Below are 19,903 nucleotides of genomic sequence, written 5' to 3'. Positions count from 1 at the left end.
TGGGACCACTAGGGTGTTGTTATTTATGGACCTTGAGGCTCTCCGTGGGGCATACCAGGAGAGGCGGTCCCGTAGGTACGAGGGTCCTAGGCCGTGAAGGGCTTTAAAGGTCAAAAGCAGCACCTCAAATCTGATCCTGTACTCCACCGGGAGCCAGTGCAGCTTGAAAAGCACTGGGTGAATATGCTCCCATGGCAGAGACCCCGTGAGGAGCCTCGCTGCAGCATTCTGTACCCGCTGGAGTTTCTGGGACAGCTTCAAGGGCAGCCCCGCATAGAGCGAATTACAGTAGTCAAGCCTGGAGATGACCGTCGCATGGATCACTGTGGCCAGGTCGGGGCGGGAAAGGTAAGGGACCAATTGCTTGATGCGGCGAAGGTGGAAAAATGTCGCCTTGGCTGTTGCTGTAACTTGCGCCTCCATGGAAAGGGAGGCGTCAAGGATTACACCCAAACTCTTAACGGAAGGCAATGGCACTAATTGGGCCCCCGCAAGAGAAGGGAGTTGGTCCCTCATCCCCATGCCATCCCGACCTAGCCATAGGACCTCTGTCTTCGAAGGATTTAGTTTCAATCGGCTCCCACGAAACCATCCAGCCAGAGCTTCCAAACATCTGGTCAGTGTGTTCGGGGCTGAGTCAGTGTGGCCATCCATCAGCAGATATAGCTGAGTGTCATCAGCATATTGGTGACAGCCCAGCCCAAAGCTCCGGATAATCTGGGCAAGGGGGCGCATAAAGATGTTAAAAAGCATTGGGGAGAGAATTGCGCCCTGCGGCACTCCACACACCAAGGAGTGGCGCGACGACATTTCCCTCCCCAGTGCCACCCTCTGTCCCCGACCAGAGATAAAAGAGCACAACCAGTTACGGGCTATGCCCTGTATCCCCACGTCTGCAAGGCGGTGGTCCAGAAGATCATGATCGACCATGTCAAAGGCTGCTGACAAATCTAAAAGGATCAGCAGTCCTGACCCGCCTCGATCCAGTTGTCTACGGAGATCATCTGTTAGGGCAACCAGAGCTGTCTCCGTCCCAAAACCAGGACGGAAACCGGACTGAAATGGATCTAATGCCGATGTTTCCTCCAGAAACCTACCAAGCTGTTCAGCAACCGCTCTCTCAATTACCTTACCCAGGTATGGAAGATTTGAAACTGGGCGGTAATTGGATAGGTCTAAGGGATCTAATGAAGTTTTTTTTAAGAGTGGACACACCACTGCTTCCTTCAGTTCCCCTGGGAATGTCCCCGTGTCAAGGGACAAATTGATAATTTCAACCAGGGGGGTCCGCGCAACATCTGGACACTCCCTAATCAGCCAAGACAGGCACGGATCAAGGAGGCAGGTGGTGGGCCTACCAACTTGGAGGAATCTATCCACATCAGTAGGGAGTATCCGATCGAAATGGTCCAACACTGGACCTGAAGTCAGTTGAGGGGCCTCCAGTTCAGTCACTGTATCTAAATTGGCAGGGAGGTCACGGCGGAGCAACAGGACTTTCTCCGCAAAAAAACTCGCGAATGCCTCACAGCTGTGGGTCGAATTTGTGCTTAAATTTGGTTGTCCTCCTAAGGACGTTATTGACCTAATTATTTTAAAAAGTTGTGCCGGGTGAGAGCTAGCGGATGCAATGGAAGCTGCAAAGTAAGATTTCTTAGCAGCTTTCATTGCCATCTCATAGGCTTTCATAAGTGTCCTATAAGATGTTCTTGAGGCTCTGTCACGAGTCCGTCGCCATACTCGCTCTAGCCGTCTGAGATCCTGCTTCATTTTCCAGAGCTCCTCAGTAAACCAAGGGGCCCGGTTTTTGGCAATATTCAAATTTATTTAAATTAACAATTGCCTGTTAATTAACTGATTACCTCTCTTTGTAACCAATCTGCCTCACATTCTTTAATAATTGGCAGCTCCAAAACATACTACCATGTTCCATGAACTGATGGTGGAGGTAGCTATATCTAATCTAATGCATCTAAATCAATCTAATACATCAAAACAGACAAGGAAACCCAGTACCTTTTCTCTCAGGATTTTATTAAGTTCATTATTTTCATTACATACACCACTCTCTCAGAGTGTTGGTCTGCATTTGCAGTAGATGTTATCAACTCCCAAGTGCCTTGCCGAGTCTTTCATAAGTTCTTCCAGTATTTCCGTAAGCAGTTCCTTTATTCACATCTCATTTCACTGCCCCTATTTCTTCTACTCCCCAAGCTACCTCATGCTTTATGCTTAAATCAAACATCAATAATGAACAAAACACACATATCCCGTGAAGGTCATTCTATGAATGAATGAGTGGGAGAAACAACAATGGCTCTGCAGTCAGAACACAAGCGTGCAGCATTAGGAATGCACTGGACATACAATAGCATGCTCTTAACATTGTCATGTGAAAGATGACGTCCGTCCAGGACCTGCACCAGAGCCTACTGCATCTTGGCTTCTCTTATGCCCTTTTCATATATCTGTTTAGATTCTTGACCCTGGAGACACGTTGGCATCTGGAGGCGGTTTTGTCTTTGTCTCGGGATAGACCAGGAATCCAGTGAAGGTGATGTACTTGCCATGGTTGCTATAGGCACCATAGCCATCGTGCTGGTGGCTATAGAGCCAGACGGTGTCGCCATACTGCAGAGGCAGCATAATGCTCTGGCTCTGCATCTCACGCCTTTTGGAGTGGTTGTCATCGTAGATCATCGCCTGAACCTCGTTGTGGTTCTTCATCAGTTTCACGGACATGGTTTTGAAGGGCATCTTGCCAATGGTGAAGGAGAAATAGTAGGCACCTGGAACGCGACACGTAAAGATGCCGGTGGAGAAATTGAAATCTTTCCCAATGTTCACAAATTCTGTGTCAAATGTGATTGGCTCGTGCTGGGTTTGTTTCTCATCTGACCCCAGGAGGCTTTCTGAACGGGCAGCAGAAAAGGCTGAGCGAGTATCCTGTGATCTGCTGGGCTGGTCCGAAAAAAGGTGCTTCTCTGAGATTTCATTCTGGTTCGTTGAAAGCTGCTGAATTACATTAGGTGAAGAAGGCCCTGAAGTTTCTCCTAGCTCCTGGGAACCGACACTGTTTTGAAAATAGCTGGACGTGTCTGGATAGATGAGATACCCATTGAAAGTTGTATAGGGACCTACATTGCTGTAGAGGGCATATTTGGGATCCCCATGTAAACGCAGCCAGACTGTGTCACCGTAGTCCAACTGCAACATGGCACTCTGGCTTGCCACTTTCCGCTCTTTACGGTGATGCTCGTCGTATACAATGGCTTGAACCTCGTTCTTGTTTCTCATCAGCATGACGGACAAGTTTTTCTTGGGGTACTTTCCAACTGTGAAGGAGAAGTAATAGGCTCCAGGGATACGGCATCGGAATAATCCAGCTTTGGGGTCAAAGTCCCCGCCAATGTTCACATAGACTTTGTCAAAGGTGATCACCATTTCAGTGCTTCCTTCCATACTGCTGGTTCTAGCGACGGAGAAAGCAGACCGGAACTCAGATCCAGAATCAGCAGGGAAGCCGTACACAACGGAGCAGGTGATTTGACACAGGAAGCCAAACAAAAGTTGGGTTCTCAGTTGAGTCGTCATATCTAAAGAATTTTTTTAAAAAAGTGAAGGGGACAGCATTTTAGTTGAAGTATTTCAAAACAAGGTAAGAGCAGGTTCAGCGCTGCAGCTCGATCACACTCAAAACTAGAACAGGTTATCAGCAGGGAGGGAAGCATTTGAAATCCAAGCACCAACGATCCTGTGGCAATCCATGTAAGACTACCATACCTTGACCAGTCAGCTGGCATCAGTCCACACGTTTGTGGGACTGAAAACATGAAGACACTTAACATGCACAGGAATGAACTCCAAGGGCATATCCAACTTTGACTGTTTAAAATCAAAACCATCCAGAACAATACCCTTTGATGTGGGAAAATGTGGCATGGGGGAAGTTGGGCTGGCCAACTTTATTAAGTGCCAGTTGTGACATGAGTCATCATGGATCAGTGTTGAAAGGTGGGGTGATTGTGGAGAAGACTGCTAGAGTTTCATGTGAATCCAACCATTCAACATGTGTCTGCAGACAAGCCCTGCAGACTTCTAAACAGAGCTCTATTTGTTGCTATAGCAACCTAATTCTGTCCAATATTTTAGTTGTTTCTCCATTTTTAACCAGTATTTGTTCATCTAAACCTACTATTGACATTTCTCTCCCTTTTCAGTTGAACACTGCTGTCTGGTTTTAAGGAACACTGATTGCTAATTCAAGATGCTTTGTCCATTGAGAGCTAGAAGTCCGGAAACTATTGTTAACAGGGCTAGATTCAAAAACAGAGCTTGGGGTGGTGGAGGAGGTAAATGTATTTTAAGCATAGAATTCTTTATTACAATAAAATAAATTATCATATATACAAACACTCCAAAAATAAATCCTTAATAGGCCAAATCTGCTTACGGTCTCCACCAAAGCATCAAATAAATGGGTTTGGCACATCTTCAAAGATATTGCATAGGTTTTAGCCTATTAAGGATTTATTTCTGGAGGGTTTGCTTGTATAATAATTATTGTGATAAATAATTCCTTGGTTTAGAATGTATTTCCCATTTCACTCTGATTTCGACTGCTAGTCTCCCCTGCCTCCTTTTCCTAAGGTGCCTTAGTTGTTTGCATGCCAGGGCTGGATGTGATTTGGTCACCAATCAAAGGGTTTGGATGATGATGAGATGTGTGGGCTTTGTCTTGTTTAGCCTATTAGCAGCACTGAAGTAGGCAAATGTAAACAGAGCTGCTGAGATCTAGGGCTGCTCCCTGGTTGGTCCCAGAAAGGCTACTTCACCGCCAGCACAAACAGTAGGGACATCTCACTGGGAAAATTAGGGGAAAAGTGAGGGGGGGGGAACACGACAACATAAAATGAATACACCATTGTTCACAAACCTGATTTTATCATTTGGTAGGCTAAAACTCCAGACAGATAATCCAGTTCCACCCCCTGGATGAGGCAATCTGCATGCAGCTCCACACACAGGAGGGGATGGAACCAGAGAGCACAAAACACAATGTCTATATTAGCAGTAAAAACCAGACCTTTCATGAAAGGGAGGGGGATCCAAACTACAGGATAGAAATAGATTGGGTTGCCTACCATAAACAACCATCGATGGTCCACGAGAAACACAGATGAGAAGGAACTAAATGCATTTCCCTCCCTGCTCCAATACTGTATATATAATCCTAATGGCAAGAGGCCAAAGCATGATCTATTGGCACTTTCAGCCTGAGAACAAACCTGGCAGTCATGGCATAGACATGGAGCTCTTTTCACTGTCCTTTCTTTCTTGTGCTCATTAAAACATCACTCAGTCTGAGAGCTCAATGGCTGGGGTCTCTTGTCTGCACTGTCTGTCACTTCAGAGCTGGCCCACTGCCAGGTGGCAGCCTATGAATTTAGAAGGCTGTGCTGTGGGCATCAAAGGGTTTCAAAGGCAAAGTGCTAGAGATACCATGAAAAAGATACGCTTCGCCATGTGTGCGTGTGTGTGTCTGGAAACTCTGAAGCACAAGCAGAAGTAAAGCAAGTGGCCTACAGGTGTTGGGATCCTCTTCTAGGGAGAGATGCTGGTAGGAAGACAAAATACTGTCGTGAGGATTTCAGTCCTGGTTGTCTTTACTCTCAGGCCTGTGTCTCAAATTCCAGGCACAAATCTGGACTTCTGAATGGTTTGATCTTCTGTCTAAATCAACAGTTGCATAATTAGAAATAGAGGGAAATATCAGATCTCTTTTATCCCCATGTGCTGCAAACAGCAAGGGCTTTCAAGCAGACCCCTTTCATGTAAAACCTTTGCACGCTCATTACCCCTAAGCTATGAAGACTGTGTCTACAGAAGGTTTCCTCTCAATTCTCTGGTACGATAGAATAGTAAACACATTCACTATTTTCACAGAGCAGGGAAAAAAATACGCCTTCGCTCAAAGCTGCTTGATGTACACTTTTTTACTGCAAAGCCACATGTTTCAGTTTTCATCTAAGTAACTGCTTCTAAATTAAGATATTATAGAGTTGAAACCAGATCCTGCGAGCAGTTTCCACTTGTGAAATGGGACTCTCTCACCACACTCCTCTCCCATAATGGTTTAACATTTCCCAGAGTTCTCAGAGTGGTTTACCAGTCAATCCCTCTTTCCAGAGAACTTTGGGAATTGTAGCTCTGCAGGGGGAATAGGGGGTCTCCCAACAACTCTCAACACCTTAACATACTACAGTTCCCAGGAGTTTATTTTTTGGGGGGTGGGGGGTGGGAGCCATGATGACTCTTTAAAGTGGTACCATAGTGCTTTAAATGCATAGTGGGGGTGAGGCCTACATGAGACTTAAATTCAGTGTCCAGTACAAGCCCCACATTTAACAGGAACTGGCTCCACTCAGGAGCTCTGAATGGCGCAGAAGGACAGCTTTGTATCTGCCACACAATTGTATCTATGAGCATTAAAAGTGGTATGAGAAAGACTGTGTGTATGCAGAGGTGCTTTGAAACAATTGCAAAACCCTGCAAAGCATGTTTACCAGAGGTGAAAATGGGATGAATGTACATGTCATGAGAAGCAATCTGTTTCAAACCACCTTCAACTGTCTCCAGTCTCAGTCTGTGGATCCTTAGTGCATTCAGATATTATGGCCACAAGATTGCACTGAAGCCCTGGAGGGCTGCTATGTCTTTGTTCATACTCAGGCTGGGGATGACAGCAAAGGACTGAGCTTGACAGCATGTAGCCAGCATTGTTCCAAAGCATGTCTTATTCTCTGGGACAGGTTCAGCATTTCTCAGAGAGGCAGCTGGTAGCTGCTATGCAAAAAGGCATTGCAGACTTGAAGACGTCTCCACTGAATGCTGACCCCCACGGTCCCTGAAACAACAACTGCCCTGTTACTGCTTCAGTGTTAATTTCCGGATAAGGTCATTATAGAAAAGGCTAAATTTAGCCGCTTTGCAGCAGCTCTTGGATGAAGTAGCCACTTAGTTTCATTTTGAATTAGAGCTCTTCCTAAATAGTCAGCAAATTATTTGCATTTTCTCAGAATTCCAAATCTCCCTTTGACAAAGACGTCAGAATGGTTTAATCTTCTGTCTCAATCAATAGTCATTCATCAGAAATAGAGGGGACTATTGAGCTACTTTTATCTGCAAACATTTTTAAACCACACAAATATCATGAAATGCCTTTGTACATGCGTACATTCAGTTCATATTAAAGGACGATCTACTTAACTCACACTTTCTGAAAGAAGATGGAAACCGAAACACAGCCATCCTTTCAGATTCATACTTCTCTGAATTTTGCAGTGCCCTTCTCCGGCCAAGTAATATGGACAAAAGCGTATATACTAGTGTGAAGTGTGAAAATGTCATATAAACATGCATTACATTAGGGAAAATATGCTTTGCAAAAATGATTATATTAGGCAAAATTCCATACAAAGATGTGTGTATTAGGAGAAATTTGTACTAAATGCCGATGAATTTTCACAAGGACTTCTTTTTTCAAAGCCCGAACTGATGTGGAAATGCAGGGAACTGAATTCAAAAGTGGAAAAAAATGAAAAATGGAGAAACCATCATTGACATATTCACCCATCTCTAAGCTGACTGAGCTGCAGGCTCACCCTGCGTGCTGACTGGAAGGGAGCACTGAGCAAAGCCCGGTGCTTTTTGACTGTATGTTGTGAGCTAGGGGTGAAATGAAGCAGTTTTTCATGGCTATTGCTGGAAAAGCTTGGGAGCTGGAGAAGCTGTTAACACTGTTCAGTTTTCCAAGCCAAACATCTTGGCAACACTATAACACTGACCAAGGTGCTCCTTGGCCAGGGCACTATTTATCCGCAGGCTCACCCAGATCTGAATGTATCAATGTATATATTAATATAGTTTCCCAAATCTTCCCCGGATAAGAAAATACTTACAAAAGTAAAAGTGGTTATGTGATTTGCTTGCATTGGTTAGAAATATTTAGCTAATTACTGCATTTGATGGCTATTTCACCAATCCTTGTGTTGTTAATGTACAAAATGCATTCCCCCCCCCAATAAAAAGGTATGCATGAAAGAAAGAAGAGAATTAAATCTAAAGCGCAGCTCTGGAGGTAGTGTGTCCCATTGAGAAGACTCCCATGAATGTGAACGCATTGCTCCAGGGGTTGGAAATCAGGCAGTTGAACAACTAGATCCTTCTCTGCTAAGCCAGGCATTTGCTGGGTCCCATCGTTAGGCAAGAGCACACTTCCAGACATCAACAGGATCACTTTGCCTGTACTATCTAAGAAGATGAGGGGCAGGAGAAGAGAAATTTCAGTTTGAACATCCATAAGCTCCTCCAAATTAAGGTGATCCGCTGAGGGTGCAAAGCGTACCTTAAATCCTTGGGCCAACACAGCTACACTCAGGTTATACAGCTGCATATCTTCTGAAGCACACTGGGACAGGATATAAATGAGCCCAGAACATAAATTAGATACTGATTTCTCTGTAAATGTTATTTATTAATGAAGTCAGCCTCTCGGCCATCAATCATGAACAGATGGCAATTTTTATGTGGTTATAGCACCCAGAGTGTACCCACATGTGACTCATCTTATTGCTATTAAATTAATGACCGGGAAGTCAAGAGCTGAAACATTTAACAGTTCACATATTCAGCCACTAGTTCCAGCCCCTCTCAGAAATTAAGTATTTCACCATTTTCTCAGGGAAACAAATATCAATAGCCTCACATTGGCTAGAGAGGAGTTTTTCTGACCTCTGGCAAAGTCAAAATGGTAGGTGAAGTTTATCCTTGCATTTTTATGTTCATGGTGTTAAGACTGCAGGTGGTGTCCACAATGAATCTGAGGCTATGGAAAGGTGAGCCTTCTTCTAATTAATGAGGCCAGAATTTTATGAGGAGGCACAGCACAGTTCTATATTTTAATCTCGACACTGCAGATGTTCCACAAGCACAGACTTTTTGGACATATGGCTAATGGATTAGACCCATGATCGAAGAAAGGTGAACTGCCTACTCACAAGAAATTATGTAGCTGCACGGAATGATATAAGTACTTCTCAACATCTTGTGAGCTCCATTTTTTTTAAAAAAATCCTGGCACTTTCTAGCCGGCTGCACTGTAACACATCACCCTAATGTCTTAGGACAGCTGCAAGTGTCTCAATTATATGAATCATCAAAAGCCTGTACAATGAGCAGCCTGCATGCCCTGTGGTTAGCAGAGACGTGATAAAGCTTTTTCTTTGATTTGCCCTGATACTGTGTGCTGCCTGTTCCATTCACAGGATTCTGATCCCAAATATCAGATGATGACGCAATTTATAATTTGCGTGCATCATCACAGGAAAAAGTTAATTATACCTTAGAAGGACTGAATCCATATGAAACTAAGGTTCTGTTCATGGTAGAAGATTTTGCCTGCCTGGTTGTCTGCATTGCCAAAAAAAGAGGACAGACTTTTGCATTAGCCTTGTCTATGCTAATCTATACCCATGGATCCATTTGTAGAAATAATAACTACAACTGAGCGAGGAAGGCAATGAGGTGACCTGTGTACCTACCCAGTCTGCTGTCCAGGTATTAACTCTGGATAGTCAGCAGCATAGGAACATAGCAAGCTGCTTTATAGCAAGTCCAACTATTGGTCCATCTAGCTCTACATTGACTACCAGTAGCTTTCCAGGGTTTCAGACATGGGACATGCCTAGCCCTACCTGCAAATGCGGAGGACCTGGGACCTTCTGCATGACCTTCTGCCACTAAGTTAGAGCCCTTCTGCTTTCAAGGCTCTTGTTCATTCTTCTTAGGGTTCTTTGTCTTTAAACCAGACTTGGACCCTTCAAATAGAAGAGTGGCCTCTGTGAAGCTGCATGCCCACCCTAATGCAGAGCACTAAAACTGCCCAGTATGTGGACTCTATTTCAAGTGGTAGGGTATTCACTATGACACTTAGCTCAAGGTTGTTTATATAGCAATATGGGTTAACACTTTTTGAGGGGTGCACGAGTGCTGATTACAGTGTTTCTCATTCCACTATACCTGATCCTTCTGCACGTCCCACCCCAATAATATATTCTTACAAATTCCAGAGAATATGACATTGGGAAAATTCCATACAATTTTGTGCATTCTAACAATGCATAAGCCTCCTGGGATTTCAGTGTTAATATGCCACAGTCAAATGGGCAAAGCCTCAATGAGAAGACTTAAGTATAGGAGTCTAATTCCTCAGCTTCGGTTTATGTTGTGCACTCAATAAGTTGCTCTGCAGCCTTCTGGTCCCAGAGAGATTTCCTCCAGTTCTTGGCTGGTGGAAGAAATGCACTTCTCATCCTCCTGGTACCTGATGATCTTTAACTTCCCCCAGAGCTGTCTTTTTAGGTGTTTGGAAATGGCTAATACCTGCAGAATAAAAACTACAATCTCTCTCAAGAGCCTTTCAAAAAAAAACACCAAATCAAAACAGGTTTGTACTCAAAATGATTTTTTTCCCTGTGCCTAATTCCTTTGGGACCTTAGAGTGGGCATTAGCAGCAAGTTATCTGAAGACAACTGCCATGTTCCCTTTGTATTTACACTACCTCCTTCTCCACATAGATCCTAACATTTCCCGGTTCACTTTCATGCCATATGATATGTTATTCATGTCATAAATATGACATGACATTTTGAATGGCAGATATGACCCATTAGGCAATGCAAAGCAATGAACAGCAACAATATATAGATCAGAGGTAGCCAGAGTGGCTACTACAAACTCCCACCATCCCTGATGATTGGCCATTTTGGCTGGGGCTGATGGAAGTGTAGTTCAACAGCATTTGGAAGACACCACATTAGATTGCCCTGCCACAGATCCAGGCATTATGTTTGCAAACTACCATCATATTCCAGAGAATATGTTATATTCCAGAGAATCTTGTTAATTTTTTTTGTATGTTATTATATTTGCTATTGTTTACCTAAGTGGAAAGATACAGGTGAAGCTGAAAGTGTTTACTGGTTTGTGTGAGGGCTTATCTTCTTATCTATCTTCTTATCCTTTAGGTTAGGAGGGAGGTGGGAGAGAGCAAACAAAGCAGGAGACCAGGTGCCTGCAATTATCTGCAAAGTATTGATAAAGTATTGGTCCAGCTGGGCTACCTCCTGGGAAGCTGTTAAGCCTTTTGTTCATCAGTATATTGCCTTGTTGAAACACTCATCACCATGTTATTTCAATACCTGTATTCAACCGATAGGGCCCTACTTTGTACCCAATAATAAAGGTAAAGGGACCTCTGACCATTAGGTCTAGTCGCGGACGACTCTGGGGTTGCGGCGCTCATCTCGCTTTATTGGCTGAGGGAGCCGGCGTACAGCTTCCGGGTCATGTGGCCAGCCGCTTCTGGTGAACCAGAGCAGTGCACGGAAACACCGTTTACCTTCCCGCCAGAGCGGTACCAATTTATCTACTTGCACTTTGACATGTTTTCGAACTGCTAGGTTGGCAGGAGCAGGGACCGAGCAACAGGAGTTCATGCAGTCAGAGGAATTCGAACCGCCGACCTTCTGATTGGCAAGCCCTAGGCTCTGTGTTTTAACCCACAGCGCCACTCGTGTCCCTATACCCACTAATAGCTTAGTTTACATTTACAGCTTCTTTGGGCAGGTGGCTCACCCTGTTGCGGGATTCAAACTGCTGACCTTCTGATTGACAAGCCCTAGGCTCAGTGGTTTAGACCGCAGTGCCACCTGCGTACCCTATTTGTATCCTACCCTTCCTCTAATAACCCTGCAGCAGCATACCTAGGGTGATGTCATTTTCACAGCAACCACCTAAGGTAGGTTAGATGGTAAGACAGGAACTTGCCTAAAGTGATTCAGTGAGCTTCTTATGGCTGTCCAAATGTGTTTTTATTCAAACAGAGTTTACAACATGGAAAATAAATTGCAAGGATATTTGACGGTTCAAAAGGTGTTATTCAGACCAATTATTCATAAGATTATCATTCTGCTGTCAGCGTGCTCACAAAGATAGTGTGTTTCACTGTGCCACACATGTTCTTCCAAATGCTGATCTCTTTCAATGTGGCTCCCCTTCATTTCCCATTCACATTCTTGCTGCTATTTGTAAATTAATCATAAATTCTAAACGTGAAAAGTCTGCATGATGCTGAATTCAATGGCGCGATTCACTGAATGGGTCCCGTCGGCGGAAGCACTGTGGAAGAATTTCTGCTTGCACAATGGGGCTCCCCCTCTCCATCCTGCATGCCCACCCCCTGAAATTGGTTCAGGGAGGAGTCAGGAGAACCCTCAGAACAGCATTCAAAGGGAATTAGCGGGTGTTCCATTTGGCAAGCTGAAGAACATTATTTTGAATTCTTCCCAATGTTCTTTCCACTAAACCACACTCATTTGTTGACTCCACACTCTTATTGAGTCATGTTCCATCTAGAGAAGACATCCCTTTGACTAGTTAGTCTTCAGGGTTTAGTCAAAGAATCTCAGTCAGGAGATATATATATAAATATATATATATATGCCTTATCAACAAAGATATTATCTCATAATTCTCCTCCTCATACGGCTGGTTTAATTTTGTCTCCTTTTCTGTTAAGAAATGCATCAAGCATCCTCTACTAAGCCAGGATTATGATACGCTCAATGCAGATAGCCTTTGATTGCTGATATTATCAATAAGGGTTTTGCTCTTTTCTGAGATTTAGCATGTAATTTTTGATTTTTATTCATGAGAGAGGGAGACTGGCTGTGATCCTCAGGGTTCATTTCCTATAAAAAATACAAAGTGAATGAATCTCCTATAAACATAATAACTTTCATGATCAGTCTGTATATCATCAGGTTCTCTATGGCTGCAGCTCTGAGTCTTGCCAGATTCTCCATTTCTCCAGTTATAATATTGTTGTTTAAAGACTGAAAGCATATGCTCTGGAATCTTTGGTTTTTATTTTAAAAGGCACTGAACTATGTAGAATTTCCATTCTGAAGATAATCTTCAAAGTTTCCAGATGATGGTTCGAGTCACTAATGGTATCTGTCATAAAAGAAGGCTTCAACTCATTAACAGAGTATTAAGTGTGACACCATGGTTTGCAACTGCTCCACTATTGGTATTGTCAGTTGATCTAACATTCACTGTTCTTGTAAGACTTATTGCTCATCCAGATTTCCTTTTGTGCCACACTTTCCAGGCACAGGTTTGTGCTTTAAATCTCTGTTTCCAAGTAGCTTTTTGGTATATTCCCCAGCGCTTCCCTTGGGAAAACTGAATCAGAGCAAATGGCAATTGGGTTCTCTGCAGGTTGACATTTGCTCAGATTCAGAGGCAAAATGAGAGTTTTCTTGGGGAAAGTGCAGGGGCAAAACAAAAACTACTGAAACATGGAGCATTAAGCCTCGACCTGTGTCTAGGAGTGCAGCACAAAATGAAATCTGGATGAGCCCTTAGAATGCAGTATGGATAAGACACAATGTGCAGCTATTTGTTATCAGGTTTGTCTTAATGGAAAATGAAATGCTCAAAATACTCCACATTCCGCATTTTAATGCCTTTTACAGGTCTTGCTGATATTGACAAAGGTGGAGATGGGATTTCTTCTTCAGACACATTCCTCATCTACGCTTCAGGAAAGCAAAAAACCAAAAACTAATTGCATGCCTTCTAGATCAAGATACTTTCCCTTGGCAACATATATATGCACGACACAATACCTCCCCATACCTCCAGTTAATCTAATTGACTTCACACTCCTTTTTCAGCAAACACCCTCCATAACCTCTCCTCCAGTGAGGGCAAATCAAGATATCCATATGATGAGTGTTCATAATTTCCAGAGTAGTTCTGGAGTGAAACATGCTTTATCATTATCTCTCAATTTGTTCCAGTAGCAAGCCTATGAGTTAGGTGGCTGCCATTTCTCTTTCAAATATTACAAATCAAAACAGAGAAAGTTATCTTCCCATGGCCACTTGATGAGTTCATGGCTGATGAGACTTTCAGATTTAGGACTCACAATTCCAACATGTAATCTGCTGGAATCTCACTAATCATCTCCCTAACGTGATTAAACAAGGTTTTCACCTGCTGGCCTCCCTCTGATCAGTGGGATCACATGAGGCTCAAATTCATGTCAGAGATGCAAAGGAAGTAATTACATAGTTTGTGTCATAAAGTTTATGGGAGCAGCTTCCCTTACAGTAAGAATACATGGATCTCTTTAAAGCAGGGATGAGGAAACTGCGGCACTCCAGATATTGCTTGAAAACAACTCCCATCTTCCTTGACCGTTGGGCCAAGCTGGCTGGGGCTGAAGGGAGTTGGAGTCAGCAACATCTGGAGGGCTACAGGATCCCCATCCCTGATTTGAAGATACCACATTACCTGCTTTGTATTTCTGATGCCCTTGGAACAGATACAGCCCTTTGTAACTGGATCAGGAAAAACTGAAGCAAGGAAAAGGGTAGGTGGGAGAGGCAGTGCATAATCATACCTTGAAGCCCTGATATCAATTTGCATAGGTTCAAAAATGGCTGTAATTTCCAGCTAATATTCTCTCTACAGTCATCGCCAGTCTCTCTTTGCCCCTCTCTTGAGTCTTCATCTCAGCACCACTAAGGTAGACATTCTAGCACTTGACAAATACAGGAGGCTGAGGGGGAGGTTGCCACCATGAACTCATCTCTCCCTGCTCCTCTCCTGTAGCCTTTGCAATCAATTACCAGCCTCTAGATGGATATCTCTGCTGCTTGGCTCTGTGATCAGTTCCTGCTCCTAGCAGGGTGATTCCTACTGGAAGCCTCAGTCCTTTGATCAGGCACAGCAAGGATTTTCTCTATTGTTCTTTACTCTGATTAGAGCATGCCAGTAATTTACAAAGCATTGGTGAGAGACAGTAGAGGACTACGGAGGTACCAGAATTGGCACACGAAAGAACACACAGAAGGGGGATGAGAGAAATTTCCAGCAGGCTGCATGTGGCTGCATAAAAACAGTTGGACAACATTGAAGTACTCAAGTTGCAGTGAAAAAAGTTAAGCAGCATAACATTGCATGTATCTGGATTCTTAAGTTGCAGCACTGTGGCCTTGCTCTAATGCTACACTTACTTATACTATCAGTGAAGCTGCTGGTCCTGCTATGGCGGTTGCTTCCAGCCCCCAACATAGAAGGGTTGCATAAGGGCCAGCCCACCCATGAGGCAAGGTGAGGGGACTGCCTCAGGTGGCAGGTTCCACAGGGGCAGCAGACGCCAATGCCAATCTTTCTTCCTCTCTTGTTCCTGATATACATCTTCCCTGACCTTCCCTGGTGGGGAGGGACAGTTGTACCTGAGCAGGTACAACTGTATCCTGGCTTCAGGTAAGCTGGAGCAAAGGTTTTCCTCCTTCTTTCTCCCTTGCAATGCATAGGCTGATTATATGTATAAATGGAACCACAGGCTCAGGCTTTCAGTGAGTAATGAGCTTCTAAGACATATAAGAGCAGAGCCAGGGTCTCCGCCTCTCCTGATTGCTGATTGCAATCAAGTGATCTCTGGAATTTCTGGGGAAATCCAGAAAGCGAGGCAGATAGCAGATGTGAGAGTGGGCATAAGCCAAGTGTGTGCCCACATTATGTTTCCAATGCAAGTATTTCACGCATGCACTACCGTGTCTAACACACTTACCATGTGAGTTGGCCCATACTCATGTAGGGTTAACATGCCAGTGATCAGTGATCAGGGCAGGTGTCACTGCTGGCATGCAAATGATAGTGCTTTCTCCATGGTTAGCCTTCATTACTTCATTCAAAATGCTTGGTCTTTACTTTTAAGAACTGAATATTCGAGGGATGCACAGAACAAATGGGTGGAGATTAATAAGCTTGCCACATTAATGGTATACATATCATTTTTGTTATTTTGTAACTCAATTAGAGATTGTCTCAAGTTTTAAGCAGTATATAAATATACGGATTGAATGAAAGAATAAACCTGCGAAATTGAGATTTGTTACTTCTAGGGAATAAAGCAGAGTTCAGACTTTAGCTTCTTAGACTGACTCTACCAAAATATTATACACTGTCTTCAAAACTAATGCAGGAGAGGCATAAGAATGGGATGAGAAGGCAATACCCCAATATGTTTTATCAGGGGGTCTCTTTGCTAAATAGTGGTAGATGAAATAAATCCCACATAACATTCAAATCAGACATAGCTCTGATGCTTGAATTTGTTGAATTCAAAAGTAGGCAAATAGCTTTGAATCTCATAAAACTCTGGCTTTGATGATGAAATGTTGGTTTTAGGTTTTCGAGCTTTGACTTTCTCTGTTTTTCAAATCCAACAATGTAACCTGAAATGGTCCTGGAATAATGTTTGCATTTGAAAGGGAATGGCAGATTAGAAGTTGTTGTTTTAAAGTGGCAAGGGGAGAAATATATCCATTCTTGTTCTATGTCAATTTGCATCATTCTAAGCATGACCAGCTGTGTATATTTCCTGTATCCACAGACTCCTTTGTTGAAATGCAAAATTTGGTTCCGTATCTCACCTTTTATATTGAGAGAGTGGGGAGGGGGAAAAAGTCCAGACCACAAGGCTGTCAAGAAAGGCTTGGAAACATGAGGGCAATATCTGCTAATGGCTCAGGTTCTTCCCAGATTGTGCAGAATGTAGAGTAGAAATCTGATTGCCATACACGATCCAGACGTTTTTCTATGATGAGCTGATCTGTTTCAGCAGAAACCACATTTTCTAAGTGCTTAAACAACAGCACAATGTTGCTGATGAAGTATGTCTCACAATTCTTGCAAATGCTGTGTGGAGACTTGAGTGGTTGTGCTGGTGTTGTGGGCTGATATTGGGACAGTGCCTGGGACATCATTGCAACAGCTTATGATTTAAATTCCTCCCTCACCATTCTGGGGGTTTCAAATGCCAGCCATTAAGCTACCTTTCTGCCTGGTTCTTCCCTTCCTACATTTGAAAACTGTTTACTCCACCTCTTTACTATGTGGGCATTAAGAGATGAGTATTTTTCCACTTCAACTGCGACTGCATCAAAACCAACCCGGATTGTCTAGAAAGGTCCTCAAAAACTAGGAAAGAATTGTGGGGGCTTCCAGTGGCCAGTGATTGAGGCTTCCACACCTTGAGCAGAAGTTTATCAGTCATGATCCCATGTGCTGCTATTCTGCAATGGCTGAGCCCCCTAACCATGGCCTCCCTCCCTTCTTCCCCTGCACATATTATTCCCAATCATTCAACCCTGCTTTGGAAAGAAAATTTAAATGGATCCAGTGTCAAAATCTAAATGGGCAAAACACCAGAATTTAGGAAGTTGAGAATATTTGCATCTGTTTAATCTGATTGCATAACCGAGTCAGGAGACCAAACCTGGAACTCAGGGATGCATGATTTATGTACAAAGGGCATTGTTTGCAGAAACTTCGGATGAAGAAATGGGAATGGATATTTTTATAAGTAGCATGCAACCAAAATTTTATGGCTGAAATTGCAGACACAGAAAGGAATTGACATCCATGAACCCTGATAAAATTCCTCCATTACCTCTGATGTAATGGACAGAGCTTGACTGAATTCACAATCTGTCATTCAAAATTGTGAAGCTAGCAAATATAAGACTCGTAACGTTTGAAGGCTGAGGGCAGGGGGCTGTTTTGGTTGGTGTTTTACTGTTAGTTACTTGCTTTATGGTCACGGCAGGCTATTCGTGCATACAAATGAGTCCAGTAATCCTGCTCCCCTGCCCAAAAGATGGAAAAGGTTGGTTTAGATGTGACTTCACCTCACATTCAGCCTCACATTAGGAGGCTAGGATACTTCCCTCCCACACTTGTTATGATTGAGACCCTTGATGTATTCAGACAGATCCGGAATGATTTTCCTGTTATTGGTTACGTATCCGATATTAAGCACCGAAATAAAGACAGCTGCCATGTGGCTAAATGGGATGATATCCTCAAAAGCCGAGTATGTTAAAATCTTGTTACGCACCAGCTCCCTGGAGAAGAGAAGCTGCAGGAAATTACTGTAGCACCAAAAATGAATAATTGAAGCAAAGCGCATTCAATATGTGCATAAACACAGAGGCCAGAGTGCAGCCTCCTAACCAGCTGGCAGTGCAGAAACTCAACAAAGAAAGTGCCGGATAGATAGATTTCTCAGGAGAAGCTGACCCACTTTCCTAGGAGCTTTGAGGAGGGCTCATGAAGAGGTCACAGCAAGGACTGTGGCAACATCGCCCTGGATCGGGATGGCCTCTTGATCAGAAGGCAATTGCTTCACAATGTTAGGCAAATAAACAAATGTTAAGAAACGAGCCTCAAGACATGTTTCCTGGGTTTAACACCCTGCTCCTCCTCCTGCTCCTTACCTGCTGGAAAAAAATTGGCCGAATAGAACTCTGTCCTCAGGTTTCAACTCCAGTGACCGACTAGAGAGATTCTCTGTATGCCATCCCAGATAATCTTGTGTCATAAATTGAAATGCCCACCCACCTACCCATAGACACACACACAAATTCCAGTATGCCTCAGTTTCTAACCCTGGTCCCACAGAGAAAGCAGTCAGGGAACCCAAAGATTATGAGAAACAGAATGAGAAAGCAGATGATTCCCCATCCTTGTGGTGTAGAGAGGAGGTGCGCAAAACAGCGCTCCACTTGAGAGATCTCGGGGGTCAAATATCCCAGACTGAGGAGGTGTCCTTCATTTTTAAAAGGCTGGAGCTTGGTTCTATTGACATGAATCGATCCCTTTAGCTCTATTGGCATTAACTGATTTTCACATTTCCGTAGAAAACAGGGGGCGTCCCCGCCTCAGTAAGCACAACTCTAAAACATCCCTTCTTTTTTACGTTTTGATCTGGCGGCTTCCTAGATCAGTGACAGGTGGGGGGAGTGGATCAGTGGGGAGAAGGACACCTGGAAAAGGGGGTCACCTGTAAGGACCTTAGAATAGGGATGGGGGTGGAGCTGACCAAGAAAACCTACAAGGCTGAGTCGTTATCTATATCCAGGGCTACACCATCTATATCTTGCTAAATGCCTCTCTGTCTCCGTTGCCAGGATTCTGCACGGGGCTTTAGCCCGCAGGCTCCATCCAGACTGCTCCTTCCGGACCAGAACAAAGCTCCATAAAGATAAACCATGCATCAAATAGGTAATCCCATCTGCCCCGGATAATACTTGACAGAGACACCCCCCCCCCGTTCCCGCTTCACAGTAGGACAACCCCCTCCTCCTTTTCAAACCCTCCATATACAGCATTCATTGCCCCCTCTTCGAAGGAGAGACCACTGTATCAAAGCAGGGGGGAGAGAGAAAAAGAAAAGGTGGGAAAAGCAACCTCGGGCGGCTGCCAACCCGGCGCACCCCCAATGGAGACTGCCCTGGGGGCGCTGCTGTAGGTGGCGCTTCACCATGTACCTGCTGCTGCTGAAGTGGCCGTCGCCGCCGTCTGCTGCTGGAGGAGGCGGGAGAGAGCTGGCTGGACGGCGGCTGCTGTTGCCGCTGCACTGACAGCTCTGGAAGCGGCGCCGCGGCTGTGAGGAGGGCAGGCGGGCGGGCGGGGGCGGGGTGGCTGGGCAGAAGGGGCGCCGGCGCGCGCGGGGCTCCGGCGCAAAATCCGGGGCCGGAGGAGGAGCCTGTGAAGGGAGCCGAGGAAGGGCGCGCGCGGAGGGCGGGGCGGCGCCTCGCTTCCCATGCCAGGCAGTCATGGCTGCGGCGCCTTGCTCGTGGGGGTGGTGGGGTGGCTCTTCCTCAGGGCTCCTTCCAATGGTGCTGCGGAAGGCGCCTTTGATGAAGAAATTCAACAGGTGCGGCGATGGGGGGGCGAAGCTGAACCTAAGGGATTTCT

The 19,903-nt window shown here is 44.5% G+C and overlaps 1 protein-coding gene across 1 annotated transcript; it reads right to left on the bottom strand.

Moving 5' to 3' along the window:
* Positions 1-2,013: 2,013 nt before the first annotated feature.
* C1QTNF4 (C1q and TNF related 4) lies at positions 2,014-19,617 on the bottom strand. The gene is made up of 2 exons (XM_083752105.1): positions 19,474-19,617; positions 2,014-3,596 (listed from the first exon to the last, which is right to left on the bottom strand). Exon 2 carries the CDS (start codon positions 3,592-3,594, stop codon positions 2,473-2,475), a length of 1,122 nt encoding a protein of 373 aa, XP_083608231.1. The 5' UTR covers positions 3,595-3,596; positions 19,474-19,617; the 3' UTR covers positions 2,014-2,472.
* Between the last annotated feature and the right edge of the window lie 286 nt (positions 19,618-19,903).

Source organism: Podarcis gaigeae (assembly GCF_964106915.1).
Source record: "Podarcis gaigeae genome assembly, chromosome: 1".
NCBI classification, from domain to species: domain Eukaryota; kingdom Metazoa; phylum Chordata; class Lepidosauria; order Squamata; family Lacertidae; genus Podarcis; species Podarcis gaigeae.
The sequence above is the reverse complement of the archived record's forward strand: the minus strand, read 5'-3'. Positions and strand labels throughout refer to the sequence as shown.